Here is a 12780-nt window from a genome sequence, read left to right on the forward strand (position 1 = left end):
AGTGACTGAATCCCCAGGAAAGTAGAGCCATCAAGGTCAGGGCTCTGCGGCCACAGGGTTGGGATTTAAATCCCAGCTCCACAGGACAATGACTTTGGCCCGTGGCCCATACTCTCTGGCCTCCATCTCCTCATCCGTAAAACAGAAAAGACAACAGGACTCTTCACTGGGCTGCTGTGGAGATTAAATGAGGTGACAGGTGTGAACCACTTGGCCTGGCCCAGAGATAAGCTCGATGACCGTCATGGGCTGCTGCCTATGTTGTCGTGATCCTTCCAATCAGCCAATCTGGGGCACTGCCCTCATCCACAGGACACCTCTCTCTGAACAAGCACCACAGGCTCGATGGTTCTGTGCAGAGCCTCGCCTGGGATGGAGCACTGCTTCTGTCCCGGCTCTGCCCCCTGCTAGCTGTTATTAGTGCAAGTCCCTTAGCCTCTCTGATCCTCACTTATAAAAGGGGCACAGTTACCCTGGCCTCAGAGGGCTAGTGTGGGGGTTAAATGAGAGAAGGTCCTCATCCCCCACTCTCCTCTGCATTGAGACTGTGGACCCCAAACCTGTTTGGGAGCAAGTGAGCATCCAACACTGGCAGCCCCTGCCCAGCACTCCGCTTCATCCTCCCTCCCAGCAAGTGAGCAGCAGGCCAGGTGGTAGTGGAGGTAACAAGCCACCTGTACCTCTGCATAACCTCAGATGCTGCGGGACTGAGGCTCCTTCCTCCGGCTGAGTCAGCACGAGGGGAGGGAGGCCACTGTCCTGCAGAGGCCCCGCTCCCACCCCGCCCACAGTACTGCCTTGCTAAGCACTCATTGCTTAGGAAACTCCCTGAGGAGAAAATAAAGTTGGACCCCTACCTCACACAACACACAAAAATCAATTCAAAACAGATCAAATACCTAAGTTCAGAGCTAAAACTACACAACTCCTAGAAGGAAACATAGGAGTAAATCTTCAAAACACTGAATTAAAGCAACACTAAATTAATGGTTTCTTGGATATAACACCCAAAGCACAAGTAACAAAAGAAAAAACCAATAAATTGAACTTTATCAAAAAAGTAAAAAGACAACTCGCAGAATGGGAGAAAATTTTTACAAATCATATGTCTGATAAAAAATTTGTATTTAGAGGCCAAGCGTGGTAGCTCACACCTGTAATCCCAACACTTTGGGAAGCCGAGGTGGGCAGATCACCTGAGGTCAGGAGTTCGAGACCAGCCTGGCCAACATGGTAAAACCCCATCTGTACTAAAAATACATACAGTAATCCCAGCTACCTGGGAGGCTGAGGCAGGAGAGTTGCTTGAACCCGGGAGGCAGAGGTTGCAGTGAGCTGAGATTGTGCCACTTATACTCCAACCTGGGCAACGAAAGCAAAACTCTGTCTCAAAAAAAAAAAAAAAAAATTGTATTCAGAGCCCAGGCACAGTGGCTTACGCCTGTAATACCAACACTTTGGGAGGCCGAGGTGGGCAGATCACCTGAGGTCAGGAGCTCAGGATCAGCCTGGCCAACATGGTGAAACCCCCATCTTTACTAAAAATACAAAAATTAGCCAGGCATGGTGGCGTGCACCTGTAATCCCAGCTACTCAGGAGGCTGAGGCAGGAGAATAGCTTGAACCCTGGAGGTGGAGGTTGCAGTGAGCCAAGATTGTGTCACTGCACTCCACCCCGGGCAACAGAGCGAGACACCATCTCAGAAAAAAAAAAAAAAAAAAAATTGTATTCAGAATAAGGAATTCTGGCAATTCAACAATAAAAAGACAAATAACCTGGGTTAAAAGTAGGCAAAGGATCTGAATAGATATTTCTTTAGAGAAGATACAAAAATGACCAACAAACACATAAAAAGATGCTCAACATTGTTAGTCATTAGGGAAATCTAAATCAAATACATGCTGAGAAACCACTTCAGACCCACAGGGATGGCCATAATCAGAGACAGAAAAATAAGGACATGGAGGATATCGAGAAATTGGAACCCTTACACATTGCTAGTGACAATGCAAAATGGCACAACCACTTTGGAAAATAGCAGTAATTCGACCAAACGTTAAACAAAGTTACCTTAGATCTAGTAAATCTACTCTTAGATATATACCCAAGAGAAATGAAAACGTATGTCCACACAGAAAATTGTATTTGAATGTTCAGCATTATTTAATAGCCTGAAAGTGGAGAGCAATCCAAATGTCCATCAACTAGTGAATGGGTAAATAAAACGGTCCTCAGCATGTACTATTATTTGGCAATAAAAAGGGATGAAGTACTGGTACCTGCTACAACATGGATGAACCTTGAAAACACTATGCTACTGAAGAGAGTCAGTTACAAAAGGCCACATACTGTATGATTCTGTTAATACCAGATGTCTGGAATAGGCAAATCCATGGAGATGAAAAGCAGTTGAGTGGCTACCAAGGAGTGGGAGGAATGAGGGAATGAGGGGTGGCTGCAAATGGGTAGCGGGGTTCTCTTTGGGGTGATGATAGGTCCTGGAACTAGGCAGTGGTGATGGTTGCACAGATCTGTGACTCTCATAAAAATCATGTTAAAGTTTACATATTGGGCTGGGCGTGGTGGCTGACACCTGTAATCCCTACATTTTGGGAGGCCAAGGTGGGAAGATTACTTGAGGCCAGGAGTTTGAGATCAGCCTGGGCAACATAGTGAGACCCCATTCTCTAAAAAATAAAAAAAAAATTCTAAGTTTACATATTAAAATCATAAAAAGTAAATTTTATGGTTTGTGAATTAAATCTCAATAAAGCTATTTAAAAATTTGAAAAACAGAAACTCCCTGGGACTGGGAACTAGCAAATGGCAAACATGACTGTAGTCCTAGAGCAGGGTTATCAATAGTTCGGTGAAACGGCAGCTTTTTCAAAGGAGCCTTTCACTCCTCTGTCAATGAATGCTCACATGATGGTGCCCCACAGAGCAGTACAGTCTTCCTCAGGCTAGGCGAGGGGAGCCCAGCATCAATGTTCTTTCTCTATCCCTGGCACAAACTGGACATGAGTGCACCAGCCTGGCTGTGGGGGCAGCAGCCACGTTCACAGCCTGGCTCTGCCACTGTGGCTAGTGAGCACTAGGTGTGAAGATACCCACCTCACAGGCTGCAAGGGCATTTTGCTATACACAGGAAATTCAGCTGCTGCCATTAGTGTGGTGGTGGTAATGATTATGAATCTGCTTACCTACTGCTTTGGAGTGACATCTCTGTGGCATTTATAGACAAGTACGTGGTCTTCCCAAGTCAATGATAAGTAGCAAGTTCAGGTCGGAAGTCACCCCCTTTGATCTTTTGTGGTGTGCCTGCATGTTGTGCAGTGCTGTACAAACAGTGGGCCCTACAGGGACTCCCGGGGAGGGAGGACACTAGCAAATCTGAGGCTGAGCTGAGACAGAAAAGCCTAACTACCAACTCATGGGCTAGGACTGTGTCCTCTGTGAACCTTGAAAGCACCTCACTATCCAGCGCCAAGTCCCAGTGTCGAGGGACGACTCACACCCCACACACAGTGCCTTTGTGGCCCCCAAGCAGTCCACAGTCACTGTGAGCAAGGCCAGCTCTGTCCCTTTCTCCTCCCCGGCAATGGCAGAGGTGTTAACTACTGGCAGGCAGGGTAATCAATCACTGTAGTAAGAGGCGAGGGGGCTACTGAGAGCTCCTCAGTGTCTGGAGGGCTGCAGAAATGGGTGTGACAGATGCAGGATAGGTGCACGCACTCAGCCCCCAGCTGCCATGGGTATGGACAATGCAGGCAGCAGTCTATTCAGAAAGGCCTGAGTTCTTGGTTCAGATGCTGAGTATCCATTTGTGCTTTTAAACATGCTTGCTCTGAAAGAAGATAGAGTATAAATCTTTTGTTGTTCTTCTAGGCAAACACTAAGAAGCCTGGGGAAAACTGTGTTAGGCTTATACCACCAGGCATCTCACAGCATTGTGTGACTCGGGGGTGGGTGGGTGGGGTGGAAGTGGGGACTCCTCCTACAGGCCCAGGAGAGAGGCAGCATGGCACAGAGGGACAAGAACCAGAGCAGGACCAGCACCGTGACCCATCCTGACCTGCAATATGACGTAAGCACTCACTATGGACCAGTTGCCATGCTAAGCACTTTATGGGTCCTATCTCTCTAATCTTTTTTTCTTTTTGGGGGCGGGTATGGAGTTTCACTCTTGTTACCCAGGCTGGAGTGCAGTGGCATGATCTCAGCTCACTGCAACCTCAGCCTCCGGGGTTCAAGCGATTCTTCTGTCTCAGCCTCCCATGTAGCTGGGATTATAGGTGGATGCCACCATGCCTGGCTAATTTTTATATTTTTAGTAAAGATGGGGTTTTCATCATATTGGTCAGGCTGGTCTGGAACTCCTGACCTCAGGTGGTCCACCTGCCTCGGCCTCCCAAAGTGCTGGGATTCCAGGTGGGAGCCACCACGCCCGGCCTCTCTCTCTAATCTTTCTAACCACAAGATTCAGATATTGTTTTTCTTCCTCAGTGACCCGTGTGAGTCCTGGGCCTTCCAGTAACTCAAAACACGACTTTGGCAAGTTGTTTAACCTCTCTAGCCCTCAGTGTCCTCACCTGTAATGAGGACCACTGACCTCTTTTTCTGGATACCCACCACTGGACTGGTGTGCGAATTATATCGGTTACTGCCCAGAAGTGCATCAACTGCTCAGCAGCTCCTGAGACCATGGCAAGGCATCACCATGGCTGACAGGCATCACCATGGCTGACAGTCTTCCCAGGTTCAAATTGCAGCTCTTCTTTCTCAGCAGTGTGACCTACAGACAGGCCATATGACGTCTCTGAGCCCCGTGCTCTATCTTTAAAACTGGGAAAGTGGTGCATACTCCCCACATGAGATGCAACTGTGAGAAGGCAGGTGAAGCCTTTTGCTCTTCCTGACTGCAGTGAGTGGCAGTTTCTGTCCTTGGGCTCTGGGTCACATCCTGCACCCTCTGCTCAGTCCCTCTGGAGCCAGTTCAAGGGTATTTCTATTACAGACACAAGAGTTGTGGTTATTTGTAGACTCATAATAAATACAGTCCCTAGTAAGTGAGAATGTAAACCCTTTAAAAGATATGAAAAAGGTGACTGCTTTTAGAATAGATAATAATGGCAAACATAAGATGGGGAAAAGGAAGGAAAGGATGTTAACACCTGTACCAAGCCCTGAGCTAATTCAGGACTTTACTCAAATTCCCTCATGTAATTCTGAGACTCATCCTAAGCAGGGAAGACCGTACACATGTCTGTGAAAGCCACAGACAGACAATGATCCCCATGCTGCAAGGGACGAAACGGGCTGGGAGAAGGTGAGCAATCTGCGACAGCCCAGCAGGAGGTAGAGCTGCCCTTCCAATTCTAAGGCACCTGCTAGGCCAGGGGTGTCTCACTTGACATTGAAGCCCTAGGATAATTTGTAAAGATTAAAAAAAAAAAAAAAAAAGCTAATCTGAAAAAGACCAAAAGCCCATTGAATAACTTACCTTAATTTGATCGATATTGTTACCAGATAACTCCTGAATGTGCTTGAGACTGTATGTGAGGCCAGAGGGACTGAAAAATGTGATGCTGGCTGGAACCCCCTGTGGGGAAGAGAAAACAAGATCAGTCCTTGCCATGAGACTGAGGAGAGACAACATTCCTCCAGCTTCATCGGCATCAAGCCCTCAAGCCACAGGCCACCCAGGCGGTTTTAGCACAGGAGTGGTTCCTGGTTGATGCTGGCATCCTCTGCTCCAGGGAGACAGGATACTAGTAGGGAACTGTTGGAAAGAGCAGGCTGCCATCAGAAAGCTGGTGCTGCTCCTTGGTCGCTCTGCTGGCCCCCAGGTCTGTGTCTGCCTGGCCAGAGGACATGGGCATCATGGAGCTCATGTGCCCAGCAGCCTAGACAATGCCTCTAGCTCCTGTGGTCATATGGCACTGATCACGAGGCAGTGGTGTGAGGCAGTGCTGGCTCCCTGTCAATGCTCCTTCCCTTTGGAAGTAGAGCAAGCAGACAAGCCTGCCTGGCCTTTCTGCATTTGGTTTGTCCTATCAGGCCCTTCCAATACCAGGCAAGACATTCAGAAGCCTGCCTTGGGAGAGGAAAGGGAGGTGTTTTACTGCATATATATGCTGAAGACACCAAGGAACTCAAGCAAGAGCTATCTACTCTCCTGCCTGAGTCCTCCAACAGTCCCCATGGACTCCCAAATTCAATCCAGACTCCTTGGTGGCCACTGTCAGCTCTTCCCACTATGGGCCCAGCCTCCCTTTTCAGTGTCTGCCCCTTCAGCTCCACCAGCGCTCCGTATGATGAATAGCAATGATAACATCAAGGCCACTGTTTACCTCAGGGTTGTATGTATCTTCAATGCTGTACAAAAAGCTTTGCGTAAATTATCTCCTTTAACCCCTATAAAAACTTACCACTTCCTCAAAGTCACCACATTAATCTCTCCAAACAGGGAGGTTTCATAGACCACCTACCACAAGCACCTCTTACTGAAATCACTGATTTCAAACCAGCTTGCAATAGACATTTCATGAAACAACCACAAAATTGTTTCCATTCCTAATTCTGGAATCCCAGACCAACTATGTGACAGGAAAAGGCATGCAGGTGACAGCTGGGGACAGTGAAACCACATATAGAACCAACATCTGTCAGCACGTGCCCTTCACCCTGTGCTTCCCCACCTGGGCACCCACCCTGCCAGAACTCTCCCCCGAAACGCCACGTACCTGCTGGGAATAGTAGCTGTTCAGGTTCCCTTGGATTCCTGGGTGTGGAATTGTCTGATACACAGTTATGCTTTCCATGGCAATCCCTGGGCACAATCAAGAAAGACTTTACCGCGCTGGGCACACAATGGGGTCTCCGCCACTTCACAGCACAGTTGGTGAAACCTCCCAATACAGCACCACCCTCCTGGAACCAGCTGCCTAGAAGCTGAGAGGCCAGACTCAGCAGAGAGGCCTTGAACAGCTCTCTGCAGCCTGCTGAACACTGTGGAGTGGTCCTGTGGAAGAGGAGGCTGAGATGGCAGAAAAAGAACAAAGGCCCAGAACCCAAAGCCTTCCTTTTTACCCAGAATGCCTTTTGTTCCCAGGCTTATGTAGGTTTGTCCACACAAGGCCGTCCCTAGTCACTCCATGAATCCCACACAGACAGGTTGCATGACACCAGCAAGTGTAGGAAGGGCAGCTCTTGGGAGAGGCCTGGAGTCCAGATCCCCGGCTGCACTCCAGCTGTGCCTCCACATGGCCACACGTCCCCTTTCTGAGCCTCAGTGTGTCCACTTGTACATGAACTGATTAAGCCGTGGACTTTCCCACATTCCTCCCTGTGCCATTCAGCGACTCTGAACATTCCCAGGGGTTTTCAGGGCTGGTGATGAGGCGCCAGGCACTGAAGGGACTCGTGCAATTTCAATCAGATACTGACTTATGAGGGGCAGCCAGATGGTAGGTGAAAAGTAGTGAAAACTCAGGCTTCTGAAAACAAAATGGGAAACTCTCTCAGAAGAAATGATAACTTCAGCATAAAACAGCAACCTATTGCCATTTCATATCCCCGAAAACTAAAGAAATAAACTGAAGTATCAAACCTCTGATTTATATATTATTTCTTTAAGGGTAACTGAGACCAAGCTTTCTCTTATTTTATTCTGGTATTTTCTTGTTCCCGAAAAGCTAATGATTTTGCTGATCTTATTACCAAATGTCCTCTGTCTTTATTCCTGGTAGCTTTAGAAGACAGATGATATGGGTAGAAGGGATACGATCTAGCTCCATTTTAATACGGGGGGAAATTTACAAGGTCTAAGGTCATCCTGGGTCACACTGCTCATGTGGACTAGTAGAACTTCAAAACCCTGGGAGAGACGGTAACAGTCACAGTTCCATGAAGAGCTTGCCTTTGGAGAACAAGGCGTCATGCTACATGATCTCTGAACACCTCTATGAGGCGGGTACCACGGTTATGCACAGATAACCATATTTCACAGATAAGGATACTGATGCACAGAGAGATTACATCACTTACCTTCATTTACATAGCTAATAAACAGCAAGAGGGAGAATTCAAATCTGTTTTTATCTCATCCGAAAGCTGGTACTCCAAACCACTGATACACTTTGCTCCCAGACTAACTATGTGACAGCAAAAGGTGCACAGGTGACAGCTAAGACATCTGAGTCAAGGACGGCGGCATACTTCAGAGGCAAGAACTGGTTTCTAGATGCTGACAGTCTTGGGAGCCACGGCAGGTGGAGCTGGAGGGGCAGGTGGGGCTTGTGTGGTTCCGCTAGAGGGCGCTGCATGCTATTATAAGATTGGCTACATTTGTAGACTTTCTTCTACATGTGGAACCAATTCTATGGTTTGTCACCTCAGTTACCTGCCCAGGGGCCACCTCCACATCTGGATCTCCTGTCCTCTTGGTGAAGGACTGGAGACACACTGTGTGCTCCTAGCTTGAGCCAAACAAGCTGAGAAGAGCAGATCCAAAGAAAGGAAAGTGCAGACTGCACGTCCACTCTTCCCATGAGGATGGTCTCTGCGTCTCTTGGCCTAGCTTATCCAACCCAGCCCTGCTCTCCCTTGTGTGCTCTCTGCAGGGCCACCCACTTCTATCACTGCAAAGGCTCCTGGTGGATCCCAAAGTGGTAAGGGATGCAGTCAAAGCATTCTACTCGCCTTTGTCCTTGAGCGCTTTTGGCAGGATTTCTCTTTTGAGGTTTCCACAGGGAAAGAGAAGAGGCAGTGCTGAGGACTCCCCTGTGAATAAATAACCAGGCTTTGTGAAAACTCAGGGCCAGTGCCTGTGCACAGGGGAATGGGGAGGGGCAGCTTTGGGAAGGGGGAGCAGCCCTGGGCTCCAGGCCTGGCTCTGCTTCTAGGACTCAGTCTTAGCATCTGTAAACAGGAAGAGCACCTGCTACCTTGCTGAACTTGAAGGGTTGTTATATGAAGATCATAAGAGGTAATGTGTGTGGAGGTGCTCAGAAAATGAACATCCACACAAACAAGTTAGCCACATTGTTTTAACTCCCTCTGATCCTGAAGTGACTCCCTAGCCTGTACTCACTATTTAGAAGGCAGACTTTGCACCTTAACTAAGTCAGGAAGGTAAAGATCAGGCCTGGTGCTGACTGGCACTGGGGCAAACATTTTCTACCTTTAAAGAGGCTCCGGATGAGCCAGGGCTCATGCTCAGGAGGCAGCAGGTAACTGGCAGCCAGGAGTGGCTCTGCAGCCATCCCCAACAAAGACAAGCTGACTGCCCAGTCCTCTTCTAGCCACACCAACAGCCACTAGGCCAAGTGCCAAAAGGCGAATGCACAGGCCTTAGAGAGAGAAGCCTGCTAAGAACGGCCTGCCTCTCCTTTCACCACTACCTCTGCTCCCAGCATCTCCACTCTGGGAAGACTCAAGGGCATTTTCAGCCCTTAACTCTTTGCAGAATAGTGAGGACAGCATAGGATTTAAATGCCAATTTGCAACAATACTGTACAAAAAAGCTGATGAGTTGTCAAATGCCAGAATCTTCCCCAAATGTGAAAACAAAGCATTTTAGTAGAAACAGCCATTTCCCCCCACATCCGTCTGTAAGACATAAGAAATTGTAATGGGCGTTGTTCACACACATTGTATATTTTCTCACATTCTTATGAAGATCTCTCTGATCACATCTTCTCTGGTGACTGCAATGAGAGGAAGAAGAAAACTACCTCTTTCCATCCAGTACCACCTCTAGCAAGCAGCAGCCAAACAACAGGAATAACTGCAGGCCACTTAATTTCAAGTGTATAAAGGCTACACACTGGTGAATGTTTTCTTTATATAAACTGCTCCGTGAATATCAGTACCAACATAAACGAAAATAATGAATTGGGAGATTGTTAAATTTGTTAATAGACGCCTCCAGATTTCTCTCTTCCAGTGTGAGGAAATGTTTTCATGTTCTGGAGAGTCATCCCTAGAGACATATTTTCAAAGCCGTGTTCAGGGGCAATTTTCTTCCCTGTTTCTGTGTGTCTATGTGTGTGCTGGGGAGTGCAGGGTGGAAGATGTTAGGGGCCAAAGCTCTTCCTGGGGATCCAGTAAGAAAACTACAGTCCAGTTTTTCAGCAAGCCCAGCCCCACAGGTGTGCAAGGGGCCTTGGAAAGATTCAGGAATCTTCCCTTGGCAGCACCTCTTTTGAGGGTCCAGTGGAGTCCTGAGCTGCTCATTCTTATCTCTGACTCACAAGGCTGGGCTGAAGGGGTACGGGGCTCTCTGAGGGCAGCTGCTTGTCTCTATCTCTCCACCACCTGTGCCTTGCAGAGAGCTTGGCTCTGCAAGCACACAGGGCCCACAAATGTCCAACCAGCTCAGCTGACTTCACTGAAAAGGCACCACCCTGTCAGCAGAAAGGAGAAAAACTTGAAAATGTCCTGGCTGAGTCCTCCTTTGCTGGTGAGGGGAGATCTACAACTACAGTTCCTGAAAACTAACCCACTTCAAAAAGCCAAAGACAAAGGAGTCATTCCCTTTTGGAATATGCTTAATGCCTGTGGATTTATCTTCAGCCCCAACAGGCCAATGGGATGGTTAAGGCTGACATAAAAATAGTGAATCGTGGAGCTCAAAGGCTCTGCTTTCCGTTCGTTTAACAGGAAGGAGGCCTGGAATTCTGGGCTGTCCAGGCTGATGATGAGTAACAACACTGAAAATCCTAACAAAGTATTACTATTACGCAGCTCGGGAGGGGGCCTGATAAAGTCACTGTAGGTAATTAAGAAAATGATGATACAAGCAGGAGGCAGACAAATGCCTAGGCAGATAGGGAAGGGTCCCCAGTGAGACCTCACCTTCAAGCCTAGAACAGCCTGAAGTCTGAAAGACCAGATTGCTGGTCCTGGATGAAACCAGTGACCCAGGGGCAGAACGTCTGCCCATTTGTCTGCCCTTTCCCAGTTGATTCTTTCTGAATAATGCCTTTTAACCAATCAAATGTTGCCTTTTCTGATACTACCTATGGCTTACCTGGGCATCCTCATGTGCATGCCGGGGGAACGGGGCGGAGCCACTAGGATTCGTGCCTTACGCAGGGGAGGAGCCTGGCCTCATTAGCTCATGTGTGGTACCCCTGGTATTCAATAATGAGGGAGAAACCTGCTTGGAGAATCCCTCTCTTTGTTGAGAGCTTTTCTTTCTTTCTTTTTTTTTTTTTTTTTTTTTTTTTTTTTGCGACAGAGTCTCACTCTTTTACCCAGGCTGGAGTGCAGTGGCGCGATCTCAGCTCACTGCAACCTCTGCCTCCTGGGCTCATCCAATTCTCCTGCCTCAGCCTCCTGAGTAGCTGGGATTACAGACGTGGCCACCAAGCCCAGGTAATTTTTGTATTTTTAGTAGAGATGGGGTTTCGCCATGTTGGCCAGAACTCCTGACCTGGTCTTAAACTCCTGACCTCAGGTGATCCACCTGCCTTGGCCTCCCAAAGTGCTGGGATTACAGGCGTGAGCCACTGCACCCGGCCGAGAGCTTTCCTTTCACTTAATAAATTCTGCCCTTCTCACCCTTCAATGTGTCCACATGCCTAATTTTTCCTGGTCATGAGACAGGAACCCAGATTTAGCTGAATTAAGGAGCAAAAAGTCCTGCATCAATGAGACTGACTTTTTAAAATATCATCTTACTGAAGGACATGCACACATCTGTAAAACAGTAACAACTTCCAGGTTTACAATGATTTCCCCGTCTCGGGCACTGCCATGAGAATCAGTTCGAGCAGACAGTGGACGCCTGAGTGCTGATAATAAGGATGAGGAGGCTGATCAGGATGAGGAGGCTGATGGGAGGAATGGAAGAAAAGCCCGGTAAGTCTGCCAGGCTGCAGAAACTTTCCCAATCCAAGAGGACATTTCAAATAAACTGCAGTGCAATCTTTCTGCCCACACAGTTTCTCTCTCTTTTCAAAAGTTATACTGTATTCTACCTTTTACCATTTAGCATGTAATTACTTTCCCATTAGAGGAGATATCTGGGAAAGAAGGAGAATCTATCAGAACAATGAATTATCAGATTAAATGGATTAATAGCTTTAAGCACTTACAATAGTGCCTGCCACAAAGTAGTAAGTGTTAAATAAATAGGCATAGCTATGAATCGGCCTGTTTACTACAAGCATTAGAGGTAGATTTTTAGCTTTTAAAATCAGGCATCAAAGTTTACTGAGAAAGAAAAATCATTAATGCCTTGGTAAAGCCAAGGTGAAGGTCCTTATTAGCAGTCAACATGGATTTTTATTTGGATATTCTAATTGCAAATGGAAGATTTATTAGGACCCATAGATATGCTGGTAATAAATTAGAGGAAATGGCAGAAGCTTTGCAAAGAATGCAGACCAGTATTCTCCCAGATAAGGTCAGAATATGTTAATATCTATCCAACCAAGCCTTGAGTCAGTTAACTGAAACACCAGTGTGATCATTCAGAAGTGACATTGATCTCTTCTGCCTTGTGTTTGCAAAGCAGGGACACCAGCCTGATGGTTCTGGGTCTTCTAATGAACAACGACTCAGAGGTTCACTTCTGTCTCCTTACAAACAAACTGTGGGTACAGCTCAATCTCTTCACTGAAAACAGGCAGGAGCCACCTATTCTATTAAAGAGCTAATTGTCAGCCACCCATAGAAATAATTACTATTCTTTGTAGATCTTAATCCCACAAGCAATGTCAAGATCTACCATTTACATTTATTTCTACATTTTTAAAAGAAGGGCTTTG

General features: G+C 47.2%; 1 protein-coding gene across 5 annotated transcripts in view; it reads right to left on the bottom strand.

Moving 5' to 3' along the window:
* The window catches only part of UROS (uroporphyrinogen III synthase), a 46582-nt gene that overhangs the window by 8726 nt on the left and 25076 nt on the right, over window positions 1-12780 (bottom strand). For 4 of the 5 annotated variants that reach the window (XR_010127487.1, XM_054436507.2, XM_054436506.2 and 1 more), the window contains exons 7-9: window positions 8705-8785; window positions 6748-6833; window positions 5505-5603 (exon numbers count right to left, since the gene is read on the bottom strand). Coding sequence is in view for 4 of the 5 variants with exons in the window: in XM_054436507.2 (XP_054292482.1) it covers window positions 5505-5603; window positions 6748-6833; window positions 8705-8785 (266 nt within the window). In the remaining variant the exon portion in view is untranslated. The remainder of the gene's footprint in view (window positions 1-5504; window positions 5604-6747; window positions 6834-8704; window positions 8786-12780) is intronic. The other variant, XM_054436508.2, reaches the window with a different exon arrangement.

Source organism: Pongo pygmaeus, chromosome 8 (assembly GCF_028885625.2).
Source record: "Pongo pygmaeus isolate AG05252 chromosome 8, NHGRI_mPonPyg2-v2.0_pri, whole genome shotgun sequence".
Taxonomy (NCBI): Eukaryota; Metazoa; Chordata; class Mammalia; order Primates; family Hominidae; genus Pongo; species Pongo pygmaeus.